At 38.6% G+C, this 12957-nt stretch overlaps 1 protein-coding gene across 1 annotated transcript in view; it reads right to left on the reverse strand.

Annotated features, from left to right (window-relative positions):
• Nucleotides 1–4350: 4350 nt before the first annotated feature.
• FANCC (FA complementation group C) overlaps nucleotides 4351–12957 on the reverse strand; it is a gene marked incomplete at both ends in the record, with an annotated part of 68189 nt that continues 59582 nt past the window's right edge. Inside the window, 3 exons of the mRNA XM_082013377.1 lie at nucleotides 4351–4494; nucleotides 5882–6082; nucleotides 9642–9813. Of these exons, the coding sequence (XP_081869503.1) occupies nucleotides 4351–4494; nucleotides 5882–6082; nucleotides 9642–9813 (517 nt within the window). The remainder of the gene's footprint in view (nucleotides 4495–5881; nucleotides 6083–9641; nucleotides 9814–12957) is intronic.

Raw genomic sequence — 12957 nt, forward strand, 5'->3', positions numbered from 1 at the left:
CCAGCAGTGCAGCCGGGGAGAAAATAAGATGGAAAAAACACGTGGGTCAAGATAAAGGCTGTTTAATAAAGCAAAAGCAAAGGCTGTGCGCGGAAGCAAAGGAAAACAAAAGATTTACTCTCTACTTCCCATCAGCAGGCGACGTTCAGCCACTTCCCGGGAAGCAGGGCTTCAGTACGCCCAGTGGTTGCTCCAGAAGACAAATGAGTCCCCTCCTGCCCCAGCTTTAATTGCTGAGCTGACGTCATACGGTATGGAATATTCCTTTGGCCATTTGGGTCAGCTGTCCTGGCTGCGTCCCCTCCCAAGATCTTGCCCACCCCCAGCCTACTGGTCGGGGGGGAAGCTGGAGAGACAGCCTTGATGCAGTGCGAGCGCTGCTCAGCAGTAGCCAAAGCACCGGTGTGTTATCGACACCTTTCTAGCTGCCCGTACAAAGCACAGCGCTGTGAGCGCTTCTGTGGGGAAAATTAACTCATCTCAGCCAGACCCGATGCAGGTTTATTCCTTTCCAGCAGCCAGACGGCTGGTTAACGGAAGATGGCCAACGCAAGCAAGGGAAGCTCCTTTTTGGCATTCAGTAGTGAGCAGACCACCTAACAGCGAATTCCCAGAATAAGCTACTCTCTGCTAAGAGAGGCAGCACATGAAACGGCTACTGTGAGCACACCTTTTAAATCCAGGCAAGCATTTAAGGAAAAACTGTAACACGAATAAGAAAAACTTGCCAGAGAGGTAGGTGGCCCAAACGGCCCACGTGTGAGTACTGCTGTGGATTGGGTGCTACAGGGCTGCCTCTAGCACCAGCTAATTCAGCTACAGTGGTCTAAGTTCTGGTGTTGCCCAGCAAAACATATTGACTGCATAACAAAGCCATTGCAGACTATCTGGAAAGTATAAAAACATGGATTCAAAAACATGGTCAGTGCTATGGTGGAGGACTCCTACCCATAACATTCCAGGTTTTGACTCTTCAAACTTGGGTCTAGTAGAAAGCTGCACTTTCAGTGGCAGAATTTCTCACCTTCCTACATGCTTCTTCTATCACAAGAAAAACTGCATTTTAATTAGCATGACATTGTGCAGTCACACAGAAAATTAGCATTTTATTCTGTCATTGGATAATACAGCAAAGAAATCGAGTAAACCTGGTTTCATAGCATTTGGTTCAATAACTGCAAGTTGTTTTTGCTAAATGTTTCATCCTAAACTTCTATAATGCTTCAGAATTTTTTTTATTGTATCCCCCAAAACCAAGCGAAACATATACCAACACGGCATGAATTCTAACTTGCCAAAACTTGTATTAACTCACTTGCATCTGACTGCTCTATTAACAGAAGCCAGTTAATAGAGAAGTCTCTCAGAAGTCTGACTTCTCTATTAACACCTCTTTGCACTTACAATGCTGTGAGTATGGAAACCTGATCACAAATCCCAGAAGCAAGAGATTAACATGCTAGTGCTGCTTAACTGAATTGCAATACCTGGTAACATACCTGTTCCTACCATACCTCGCAAAATAAAATGTATTCTGCTTTGTTTATGCACTGTGCTAAGATCTTGGTTGAATGAAAGCCACAGAAGTGGCTTTTTTTCTGAAGAAAATCCACAGAAACCACTCAACCCCGTGCTGGAATGTTTGTAGAATTCCAAAAGCTGTAATTTAGCCATCTTAGACTGGAAACAAGCATCATCAACAAACAAGTCAATTTTACTGGTTGCATTCTTATTCAAAACAGCTCCTTGAAGCAGAAGAATTTTGAAAAGCTCTCTATATTCAGTATAATATCCAGGATTAGGGTGTGTGCTGACATGGAGATTGGAGGGAAGGGAACAAGATACTTGAAGCCTGATTTCAGGACTCGTCGGCTGGTTCTGCATGAAAGTACAGCCCTGAAGGCTCCAAAGACGTTTTCCAGGAAGCAGCGATTACAGAGGAGAAGATGCACATCAGATGGATAATGCAGGAGTCACCGTATGAGAAATCTTTCATTACTCAGATCTGCCAAATCACACTGTTGCCTTCCGCTGGCAAACTAACAAAAGTAGCTTCAACATAGCACAAAATCATGGTTTATATCAAAGTTAGATCATACTGTGAAAGAGCAAGGAAAAAGAACTACCAAAGATTTATAACAACTATGCTAAATAAAGCAAAAAGAATGCCAGTACAGATGTATCTTTTTAAAGTTACAGATAGCCTCAATTAGGCTTCTTCCTTACAGCTGTCTGAAATGAGCAAACCCTCCTTGTAATATTTAAATCATGCAGTATTTCTTAAGAAGTCGAACACAGGAAAACAAGAAGGTACCAGTTCACTACTAATTTTGTTCTTTCTGCCTTTACTGCACATTTCTTTCCTTCTTGAATGGACTTATCACTATTTAACAGTATATTGATTTTGTTTAAGAAAGTTAGAAGAATTTTCATGCACTTTGTTGGTGGAAAAGAAAAATGTCTGCGCTGTGAAAGTATGCTTACAAATTAATCTCCAATGACTGTAATACACATATAAATATAATACCCATATATTTCACCTAACAAATCTACAAGAATGCTATATTGCAACTCTTTCCCTATCTTTAAGTAGTTAAAATTACATGTAGTTGTAATAGAGAGAATTTAAGGACAACCAAAGAATCTCACATCAAACAACTGGATTAGAAATTAAAGCAAAAAAAAAAAAAAAATCATTCTTCCTTTGGAGACTTTTAGATTTATCATTCTAGGTAGAGCATTCCACATGTGTTCCCACTACACAAATACCTCAGAGGTCGTGATCAACAAATAATTTAGTTTAATCCCATGCTTTTCAGGTGTGATACTCAGGGAATAGAAAACTGGGTTGTTTGATTTTGCCTTTTTAGATATGTGTGGCTACCAACAGCTGAAAAATTGAAACATATATCTTTGTGATTTTTCATTCAGAAATATTTTTAATCCAAAAAAAGAAAAGAAAACCTTTCTTCACAGATAAACATTATGTATTTACTATTTCTTCACATGCTGGAATCAAATATTGCAAACATTAACAAATTGACTGAAAGGACATGTAACCTCTGTAATTTGGTCTGATATGACTCACTGGGAACAAAATTGGAAGAAATCAGTCAACAGCATTACAGAAAATATCCTTCCACTTCTTAGAGCCAAGGGACACTAAGTAAGTACATTGTTTTTCTTTTCCTTTGCTCAAAAACGAATGCTACATTCAGAAAGCTGTGTTAATTTAAGATACGTGCCTCTGCTTTTGTATGCAAGAATGGTATTCCAAGTAGCACCTTTGGACATAGCACAAGTGTTGACACAAAGCTAGATAATTTATGAGAACAGATCACTGAAAAGAGTTAAGATCCTCTCTCATTACTATTCTGCATGCTTATTTTTCTATTTAAGCTAGAAAGAGGTTCACAAAATTTCTTAGGACAAATACTTTCCTAAGGGTAAGAGTAAGCCATTGCTCCTCCTCTTTGCATGAGACAAAAAACCTAAACAACCTAAACACAGAAGTAAGCAAACTACCTCTGGACACAAAAAGGAAGGAGATGAGTTGCAACCATCTGCCCTCAAACTGGAAAGTTTCCTTATGCCTATGTTGTGCTTGCCCTGTTTTGTCTGAATGAATAAAAGATTTCTTAAACAAATAAACAATAGCATCAGTCATGATACACTGAAAATAGGCTGTACTGCAAGCAATCTTCTACCTGCAGTATCTGTTGACAGAGACCAGCTATTGGTATAGTACTTTGCAGAGAACACTGTCCTGTGAAAGCTGGAGTACCGAAAAAAATCATTTAGCAAATCTGAGAGGCGTTTTCATTTTGGAAACATTTTCAAAAAGAACTAAAAGTTCAGGAAACGTTGTTGATTTCCTGAGAACACAAAGTGCATTCTCCATGAATCACTAACTCTCACTTGAGATCATTGTTAGTTTCATAAAAGCAGAATTATAGAACAAAACATTTTAGGAACAACTTACCAACCAAGCAATTGGATATAATTTGCTAATAAAACCATGTGTCATTTGGGAGAAAAACTGATCCTCAGCCAGATGAACAAGAAGGAGATGAGTGAACTGCTTTAATGGTGTAGGTCTCTTGTTAAAGAAGGTGCTCAGAACAAAATTCTCAACCATCTTTAGTATCTACAGTTACATTCTAAAAGGCTAACATTTCCAAACAAAGGATTATTTTCAAATATATATATGAGGGAACACAAAGTTGTGGGATATGCTTAAAGTAGATATTTTTCTACCCTTAGTAACTTGCGGTGCAAGTCATTAATGAAAATCTGACACCTGAATAAAGATATGAGTTGTTGGCTTGTTAAATAGATGACATTAAATATCTAAACTTTCAATGTTAGTTTTTGAAGAAGTTCATTCAGCAGCTTCACAGTCCTTGGGTTTTTTTCACCATTACGGTTAATTCTGTATGCAGTACGGATAAGAAGGCTACAAACTTCTTTGCTTGTATCAGTTGTCTCAGTAATCTGAAGGAAAACAGAGAAGATGGGAAATAATGCAATTATGTTGCTAAGTACTAAGAATTCTCTGTTAATATTTGCAACAAAACCACAGATTTGTCCCTCACCACTGAACAAGTGAGATTGTCTGAGTTCAAAAGCAACTTCTGCCCAAGGCATCTCTCTTCATACATCTTGGAGGAACTGACCAACTTTGACATTTGAACTGTTCTCTCAAATTTAAGTGAAACAAATCAAGAGGTCAAAAAGTTTTAAAAGGAAACACAAATGGACAGACAGTGTAACCATTTAGAAGTCACTGCCTTAGAAAACAACTAAAAGCACACCAGAGTTTTGGGTGGGTTTGGGGAGACAATTCAATTCTGTAAAGCTTTCAAAAGTAAAAATAAATCCCGAAAGATGACAAAGTAAAAGGAAAAGACCCTAAGCTGCAATTTTTGCAGATCATGGGAGTCTTTACATTATCTGCTATGTTAATCCTAAAGTTTACTATGCTAACCAAAACCACTACTATGCATCCCAGTTTGGTTCCACACCATTCTGTCTTTCATATATTGTCTTCAGGCCTTTTCAAATCACATGGAGAGCCTAGCTACACATTAATGACTGCACAGATACAGTCAAAATTAATTAGACCAACATACTCTGGCCTACAACAGCTCATGACCACCTTGCACTAGGAAATACTCACAGTTTTGAAAGTTGGTTACATTGCTGTCTATAAAGAAACAAGAAACTGCCGTTGGTCTGCCTGAAGTTTAAATCAATAGACTAGCATTTTACAGCATCTCTGCTCAACAGCCACAACTCTCAAAAGAGAAATACTAAAAACAGCAGATTGTAAAAATACATACAACCCCCTATTCTTACGCTAAGAAGAAATAGATTATTTGTGATTTTTTTGATCATTTGTGCTTAATAGATCATTTACAGCTAAAATGATAGAAATATCTTAGCCCTTCATGAACAGAAAAATGTTATGTCTGTTTAGTCAGCCAGAAGGAATAACCACCAGAATAGGTTTCCAGTTCGCCGTGTCGTAAAATGAGACTCCTCATACATGCAGTATAGCCTATACAGATGGACGAGCACACTGCTGCTGAAAGGAAAAACTTCTGAAACGCTAAAACCGCACACTGGCCCTAAAGTTCCTGGCACAGTAGGCTTGTACTTCTTAAGAGAGTATGGTTTTATAGTTACAGAAGAATAAATTCCTAGCCTCCTACTGAGATAGCTGAAAAAGATATGCAGCAGGTTAGGTATAGTTGCTCTAGTCACGATCTTCTTTCATTATCTTTTATGTACTTTTTTTATTAAAAGGTAGGAACGTAAAACCAAAATAGTAAAAAAAAAAAAATTGTACTTAAACTGAAAAAAAGTAAGAAACACTTACATGGCAAATAAATTCCTGGGCAATCATATGTCCACCAGAAGAAAAGAGTAAAAAGTTGATAAGAAGGTGTGTTAGAAGATGCTGGTTATGACATTGCTCTATATCCGTTATACTGTGTACAGCAGCCTCCAGGTCTTTGATGGAAAGGACTGTACAGCTGAAGAACATCATTAAATGATTGTAGACTGCTTGAGCTTCTACCTGTAGGAAACAATTTCAAAGGATGCAGAATCAGAGAAGAGTAAAGGTCACACCTATGGTATTTTTCCTTTGGATTTATTCACTAACAGGAAACCAAATCTTTGGCAGAAACTACCCACACATGAAAAGAGTTTGAATCTAAGCAGCAGGAAGAACAGGGAAGGAAGGGCTGTACACATTTCTTTTATACTGATTCACACACACAGAGGTGGAGAGAATGGATTTTTTAACTTTCTTTGGTCTTGCAAACTAAGCAGGCAGGGCATCAAGCCAGGATTTGACCTTTTTTAATAATAAGAGGAAATGGAGAAAGTCCCTCAGCAGAACATGGTCAGATTTTTGCATTGTGGGAAAAAGAACAGAGGATCCTCAAGGGCTCATTTCAGTATTGCTGCTACAAATCAATTAAATCCCCATGCAACCTGACCTTGGCTGATAAAATGTTCTGGTAAGAATGCAGTTTTTTTCCTTCTTCCTGTGTTGTTTGCAACTTATGGTTTTACCTTTTGAGTTAGCCAATAAAAACTAATTTTTACTGGGAGTAGAAAACAGAAGATATTGGAACATACACAATGGAAAAAGAACTATAAGCAACTATTGCAAAAAACTCCTAACAATAATTCTGTTCACTATATTAAAATAAACCAAACAAACTGGTAGAAAAAACCCCACCAAATTACTAAATGCAAGAACAATGGAAAAAATACACCCCTGCAGACCCAAGGGAAAAAGACACCCATTTCTCAGTCATGTTCATTAGGACAATTTGTTTCAGTCATTTATCTGACCTTGCTTTTCTCATTCCTGCCCTATTAAAAATTCCACCTAAAATAGTCTGAAAAAGCTGCTATTCTTGTATTATGTTTACAATTACATGTGAGGCAACAAATGCTACCAGAATCTAAAGAAAGGTAACTGGAATTCTTCAAGATTCTTTATCCCTCTGTGCATTCTCTTCTCAGTGTGCCTCCATCCCATGTGCCAGAGATGGGAGAATGATAGTAGCAGGCTCTGCTCCATGAGCTCACGTGCCCTAGGAGACTCAGATAATCACAGAATCATTAAGGTTGGAAAAGACCTTTAAGATCATCAAGACCAAACATCAATGCAACACCACCAAGCCCACTAAACCATGTCCTGAACTACCACATCTACACAGTTGTTGAATGCTTACGGTGACAGGGACTCCACCACCTCCCTGGGCAGCCTGTGCCAATGCTTGACCCCTCTCTCCGTAAAGACATTTTTCCTAATATCCAATCTAAACCTCCCCTGGTGCAACTTGAGGCCATTTCCTCTCGTCCTATCACTAATTACTTCAGAGAAGAGACCAACACCCACCTCACCACAACCCCCTTTCAGGTAGTTGTAGGGAGCAATAAGGTCTCCCCTCAGCCTCCTCTTCTCCAGACTGAACAACCCCAGTTCCCTCAGCCGATCCTCATAAGACTTGTGCTCCAGCCCCCTCACCAGCTTTGTTGCCCTTCTCTGGACATGCTCCAGCACCTCCATGTCCTTCTTGTAGTGAGGGGCCCAAAACTGAACACAGCATTCGAGGTGCGGCCTCACCAGTGCCGAGTACAGGGGCACAATCACTTCCCTACTCCTGCTGGCCACGCTATTTCTGATACAGGCCAGGACACTGTTGGCCTTCTTGGCCATCTGGGCACACTGCCAGCTCATATTCAGCTGCTGTCAACCAGCACAGAACAGAATCATTCTTAGTGCCAAAGTTACTGTGACCAACTTCCAAGTTTTGTGCCTCCAATGTTTCTGAATTTAAAGTTATGAAAGGACTATAAGAAGTGAATAAATAGTGAAGAGCAGAGTACTCAGCCCTGCATATATGAGTGAAGTCTAGTGAACAGCCTTTTTCTTCTTTAAATCATTTTAATCCTATGTATTCCACTCTTGCTGATATATAAGTTGCAACCTGAAGTAGCAAGAACACAAAATCTGAAGTCATGAGTGTATACCTTTCCACACAAAAATATGCTGAATGAAAAGTCCTCTAGCTTGGCATCTGCCAGAAGTTCCAATCCCTTCTTAACCCTTAACTGGAGAAAGGTGCAGGGGTTGAGGAGGAAACCACTCCGTTTGAAAGAGCTGAGAGCTAACCTGCCAAAGGACAAATTAAAATAAAAAGCAAATATCTAACTAAAGACAGAAGCTTTGCATGAACTGTGGGAATGCTTCTGAAGTAGCCTGACCTGTGGAAAAAAAAAGTCTTACTTGAAATAACTAACGAAAAGAATTGTAATGAACTGAAATGTTAGACCTCTGGGAACAGATGAGTAACTGTGTGGGCTGTCAGTGGAAAAGCGTTTTTCTCACTAAAGTTTGTCATACATTATGACAGAATAACAAACTGATCAAATAGGAGACACAGAGGAGATGATTTTATGTATGCGACAATGTGATTTCATTCTGTGGTGCTAGAGTCAAAGCAATGTTCCATTCACAGATCTGCACCTGTAGTCCTTCAGTTTCATTCACTCATGTTTATTGCTTGGATATTGCCTTCTTTACCAAAACTGCATTCTGAAACCAACCCTAGTTTCTTTACTTCCTTGTAGCTTTAACCTAACTCTGCTCAGACAACACCCCACCCCTAGACTATAAGAAATTAGAGAGGAAAAAAAATTCAAAAGTGATTGGGGTGTGAGCTTGTGTTCATAGTGCCATCTGGGTGGCAGGAGGGGAAGGGAAGGAAATAAAATACTGCAGAACACACTGTTGTACATGGACCATTAGATGTAAAATGAAAGCATGATGTTTTACTAGCATGGTGTACTGAGCTGCATTTTTAAATCAAACAGAATGTGTTTTTGAGTTAAGGAAAACTAGAGATGCTACAGCCAGATTTTGAATCTGGGCTTTGTAGATCAGATTGCTTGGGCTAGTTCAAACTTGCATAATAGGTCTAAATTAAAGGCTTTCATTTATTTGCATGCATACACAGACACACAGCACTCTTCATGCAGTACAGTACGTGAGGTTAGAACACTGCTTTCTTCTGTTAGAAACCTAGCATGTGGGAATATAACATACTTGTTACAATCTCACAATGTGCCAAAAATCAGTAATGATAAACAAGAGAAATCAGAATAGATGGGCAAGGTTAGGATTCAGGGCTATGTCTGATAAGTACCTTTACTGCTTCAACTGCTGTTGTCATTTCTCTTGTGTTTCCCTCTCAGAAGATGCCATTACATAGGAATGCTGAATTCTGCCACACAGTGACTTAAAAAATACCACTCCTAGAGTAGTTTTGCTTGCGATTGAAAGCACCCAAGTTATCAAAAAGAAAGTCAAGAAGGCTAATCTATACAATATACTATAAAGAGGAAAACTGTTTTCTAAATGTCACCAAGAAAATCCACAAAAACTATCTTTCAACTTCTCCACTGCAACGCAATTCCCAGAAGACCTTGCAAAGCCAAAACCTTCTCCACCATAGACCTTTCATTTTTCTGGTGTGCACTATTTGTTTTATAGCAACAAGAGGTAAGCAGACTATTGCCTGCTTATTGATGCTTACTATCACTACATTACTCACCATTGTTTGAGTCCTTTGTTGATTTTCATTCTGAGGACAGTAGTAAAATGCCAGCAGCCACAGCAAAGCATCTGGTTCTACAGCAGCCTTCAGTAATTGTTCTGCCGCAATATCCAGCCATTCTCCAAAACGAGCAACCAAAAACCAGATTTCAAAAAGGTCAGCAAGAGAACTGGAAAATAACAAATATAGAATTAAGTATTTTTTGTTATTTTACATTTTTAAATGTCTTAAGTGCAAAGGGTACTGGCATGAAAATAAAAATCATTAAACAACTCTTGAACAGATAATGTCTTACCTGCTAAGCAGGTAATTTAATAGATAAGGTAATAGTTATCTATATTAACTGCAGTCATGATCAAATGAGACATGCCCAGTACTAATAACAGATTAACATTGTCAGTGGAACAGACTCTCCATAATACCAATTTCTAATAAACTGTGACAAAAGACTATGTATTAAAATAGACATCATAAAATTAAACCTTATCATTTATACTCTCCAGCTGAAGGATTTTCAAAACTTTAAATCATATCTCATGTGTTGTATTCCAATATATTGTTGCCTTATATCATCTTTCAGTTTCTCTCTGTTGTTTTCCAGGGTTATTTTCTGGGTTTTGGTAATTCATGAGGCACATGTTTTTTTTGTAATTCTTGAGGAATTACATTTAGATGGACTAAAGGATATTAATTAACTTTAAAGATATTAATCTCCTGATTCTTCAAATTCAGGTCCTCTTTAATGAAAATTTTGCAGATATTTACAAGTAGTTTATCGCAGTAGTAAAAAGAAAGGTGAGAATGGATCACAGCTCATCTCTACACTTTCCCACATGTACGCCTCTACAGTTAAGACTAAGGAAAAGGGAAATAATGGGGAGATGCAAACTAATGGTAGGTGTCTCCGAAACAAAAAGTCAAACTGGGTGTGAAAGGAAAGACAGACAGAATGACAGCTAGAAGGAGATTAAGAACCAGGAACAATTATTCCTATTAAGTTTGGCAAAAGTTTTAAGAATTGTAGGTTTTTCTTATATTTTATTCCTGGGGGCTCCAAAAGCTGCTATGCCACCCTTCTCATGAAAATCCAAGAGATCTTAGAAATTTCAGGAGTTGATGAAGTCGTCTGATAACATCACATCATCTTGGGAATGTGACAAGGTCACATAATTGGAATAAACTTCTTTAAGACTTTCTGAAGAGGTGGGAGGCACAGTTTTACGGATGGTGTGATGTGTGCAGATAGTATTCAACGTCTGTGGTATACTGGTGACTGATGTTGTCTACAGGTGTCTCAGAAGTTACTGATCCTGTAAACGGTCTTGTCTGTATGCCACAGAATCTCAGGGTCTCAAAATCCTATCCCTATAACACAAATCCACCACATCAGTATTTTTGGACAAGTGTGATCACTGACATCAGACATAAGAAGTTGACATAGAGTGACAGAGAAAATAGGGTACTGAGGTGACTGCTATTTAAGTCACTGTTGCTGACATTCCACAGCTTTTGGAGGGGCAGCAGTATGGCTCAGACTGCAGGGAACTAGAGATGTGTGCCAAAATCTGAGACTAAAATTGCTTAGGTAAAGGAACAGGATCAGCACTGGTAAAGTCTTTGAAGGTAATAGAATCTGGAAATGCAACTTAAAAACCTTTGAAAAAACAAACAACTGCGATTGTGATCTAGGACAACAGCCCTCCCCTCAGCAAAATCATCTACTTGTCTGACCATAATTCAATGCTGTGACAATGTAAGTGGATAGGCTATCTTTGAAACCCAGTGATGTACAATCAAAGATGAAATTTAATTAAAAGCTAATTACTGAGAACAGATAACTATTCCTAGGGTAATACTGACAGTATTTACGACTGGCAGTGTTCATAACTTAAAGGGTAAATACTAGTCCTTAAACTACAAGCATTAAACTAATTTTAACAGGTATTTAGCAGAACAGAATTTAATTCTCGCCTAGAGAGCCCAGGCACTTACAACTGCACTTACAACTCACCATACCTTTCCTGTACCGTCACAGTGCCTGGTTTGGAGTCGTGTACCCTCCACTTCTGTCCCCACTGCTGTTTCTGCCTGCTCTGTAGTGTCACTTATGTCAACTGCTGCACTGTCATTGCCAGAAGTGGCCCTTTACTTTTTGTGGGACTTCCCCCCACAAAACATACATCAGTTGATCTCTGGTTTAAAATGTCACATATTATTTACTGTTGTCTGAGATGACTACATATAATAATAAACAATGGCACAGAAGTAATCTGTTGATTAGAAGTACACACAAAGCACCTTGCTGTAAGGTTTACATTTGGTGTAAAATAAAACCACTGAAAAACAAGCTATATAAACAGAGCACTGACTATAAGAAGCAAGAGGATATGCTGTATAGAAGTATTTTTTGCTCCTCTGTTAATCTTATTAAGTAGCAAGGCAACAGAATCAGGAATAAAGCAATAGAAGAAAACTGAATACAGTTTCCTCATGGATATTAGTATTAAAAAACTTAAGCCGGCTCCATTTTACTTGTAACTGAAAGGAGTTTGGTAGAAAACAGAGTTGTTCCGTGAGTTCTAAAGGAAGTAAGAGGATATTCTGGCAAGTACAATACTATTCAAACTAATCTACTATCAAAGCAACAGGGGAGAAAAGACAATATAAGCCAAGAAAGGGCTAGGCAACAAAAGAACAGACATGTTTCTATTATTGTAACACATTATGATGGATGACACTTGTTTTATTTGTTTGTTCTAAGTTTGAGTTATGTATTTCTTTAAGAAGCTGGGGTCAGCTACTGGTCACACTCTGTGGCCGGAAAGATTTGACAGACTTCAGGGATGAACAGGCAAGACATAGCACTGAACAGAAAGTGAGAAGCTGCCAGAAGACAGCCTGGCCTCAGAGAGAACAGCAAAAAGCTTTTTTCTGCCACTCAACAATAAAAATAAAAGTCTTCATAAGTTAACTGAAACCAAGCGTGGATGCAAGTATCTGCCTTGCACGACACAGGGGGTCAGCTGGGTATCTTGTTTTGTGAGTGTATGTGGCCTAGGTGTTCCATGTTTCTTTTGAAATATTTCAGGTTTTAAATCAAAATGAAATTTGTTTCTTTGAATTTAAAACTGTTCAATATTCTTTGGAAAGCACATTCTCGGAGCAGATCTAGGCAGACTGATATCCAAGCTCTGGATGAGTCAGGTCTCATCACACACCTGGTAATAAAGAATTACAGGGCAGCAACAGACAGATCTCTCTTCTTTCATGCTTTTCATGTAGTCCTAGAGCACCTACTACCAAAGCAGAGTTT

Source organism: Phaethon aethereus, assembly GCF_964289735.1.
Source record: "Phaethon aethereus genome assembly, chromosome: Z".
NCBI lineage: Eukaryota > Metazoa > Chordata > Aves > Phaethontiformes > Phaethontidae > Phaethon > Phaethon aethereus.